Here is a 1,711-nt window from a genome sequence, read left to right as displayed (position 1 = left end):
CATCCTTGTAGAGGACCCTAATAGCCTCTAGCTTTTTCCAAAATTTGCTTCTACCAAATCTATTATTAGGGGCATAAATATTGGTAAGCATTAAAGAGGTACCATCCCCAATGTGACGAAACTTGATAAAAACCAGATTGCTATCCTACATGACCAGCTCCCCAGAAACCTGCTTAAGGTTCCAAAAAATAGCTATGCCCCCAGAAGCACCATCAAAGCTTCCACAATAAACTTCCCCATTCTTAAAAAGCTTAATCTTTTCAACTTTATCTTTAATCATTTTAGTTTCTTGGATAATAACAATGTCCAGTTTATGTTCTCTAACTAATTTTCTAAGAACATCCTTTTTATGTGGGCTATTCAGTCCATGTATATTCTATGAAATTATTTTCATTTTCTAACTAAGGAGCATACCTCATGGATGGTCATTTGAGTACCATCTGCTATGTTCTTGTTGGCCTCTTGATCTCTGATCTGGCTTGCTTTTTTCCTTCCAGGAGGTGATGGGTTGAAACTCGTGTCAGCTTTGCTCTGGTTTCTAGTCTTGACTGAATTAGCCTGAGGGGTAGATTTAGGCCCTTTTTTGCCCCCTCTCTTTCGCTCTGCAACTTCATTTGTATTGCAATCTTCCTCTTGAGTGGTTTTCTTCTGGTCAACATCGTCGACCTCTTGCCCACTTAGCATTAAGCAATGAGGTTGTAGGTGATTGATGGATGGTGGCTTGGACCATCTCTACTGATTGTTGTGATCCTAACAACGAGATCCCTCCAAGGATCAAGCACTTATGGGCTTCTTCAAAGTCACTACTGAGGCCTGCTCTGCTAGTGTTTTCTGTAACGTGGTTTGAATTTGCTTCCTCATTGTTCTGTAACACCTGTATCTCTCCTTCTTCCAAGTTATCACTCTTTTGATCCTCCTGACTGGTATCTTGTTGTTCTCTATCATCTTTACCTGTTTGATCCATTTTACCTTTATCATTCAAAGGTATTTCTGGGTTTTCCTCATTAACATCTATTTGTTGCTCTATCATGTCAGGGATAATGGCACTTTGGGCCTCTTCATTTCTTTTCTCTTTTTCAAAGCTCTCTGGTTGCTTAGTAGGGTTTTTTGCTTTCCATTGTAATGTCCTTTCTTTCTTTTCTTTCTCTTTGGCCACTTGAAGAGGGCATTTCCTTGTTGTATGTCCCGCTTTTTTGCAATGAAAGGAAGCGAAAGAGACACTTTCATATTCCAGAGGTTGGTTCCATTTTCCCAGTCTAGAGTTGATTTCTATGGATAAAGGCATATTTGAGACTTGCGTAACTCTGACATAGATCATTGCAAAAGTAAGTCTTCTTCTAGCCGTAGTTATGGGGTCCATAGAGAGGAGTTCACCAAAAGAGCTAGCAACACCTTTAAACACATCTTCCATAGAGAATTCTAAGGGAAGGCCCGACAGTCTAACCCAAACAGGAGCCTGGACAAAAAATGATTCATTAAGTTTCATCTTAGGCACCCATTTTTGTAGAGCTAGCGGTGCTTTACCGATCAGCCAGGGACCATCACAAATCACTTGTGACATATCTTCATTGCATGAAAAGGCTAAAAACAACGCCCCTTTTGACATAGTTGTGATCTCCACTTGACCTTTAAGTGACCATTTACGTTTATCAAAAGCCCTGACAATATCAATATTTGGCCTAAGACCCAAAATTTTTCCAACCAGTGTCAT

At 39.9% G+C, this 1,711-nt stretch overlaps 1 protein-coding gene across 1 annotated transcript; it reads right to left on the bottom strand.

Annotated features, from left to right (window-relative positions):
• Nucleotides 1–652: 652 nt before the first annotated feature.
• Nucleotides 653–1,711, bottom strand: LOC131061959 (uncharacterized). Its single transcript, XM_057995796.2, has one exon. The coding sequence runs from the start codon at nucleotides 1,709–1,711 to the stop codon at nucleotides 653–655; it is 1,059 nt and encodes a 352-aa protein (XP_057851779.2).

The sequence above is a fragment of the Cryptomeria japonica genome, chromosome 2 (assembly GCF_030272615.1).
Source record: "Cryptomeria japonica chromosome 2, Sugi_1.0, whole genome shotgun sequence".
Taxonomy (NCBI): Eukaryota; Viridiplantae; Streptophyta; class Pinopsida; order Cupressales; family Cupressaceae; genus Cryptomeria; species Cryptomeria japonica.
Note: the sequence above shows the minus strand (reverse complement) of the source record. Positions and strands in the feature narration are given on the sequence as shown.

Excerpts from the sequence above, each read along its gene's own strand:
- LOC131061959 (XM_057995796.2), bottom strand. The coding sequence starts at position 1,711 with ATGACACTGGTTGGAAAAATTTTGGGTCTTAGGCCAAATATTGATATT.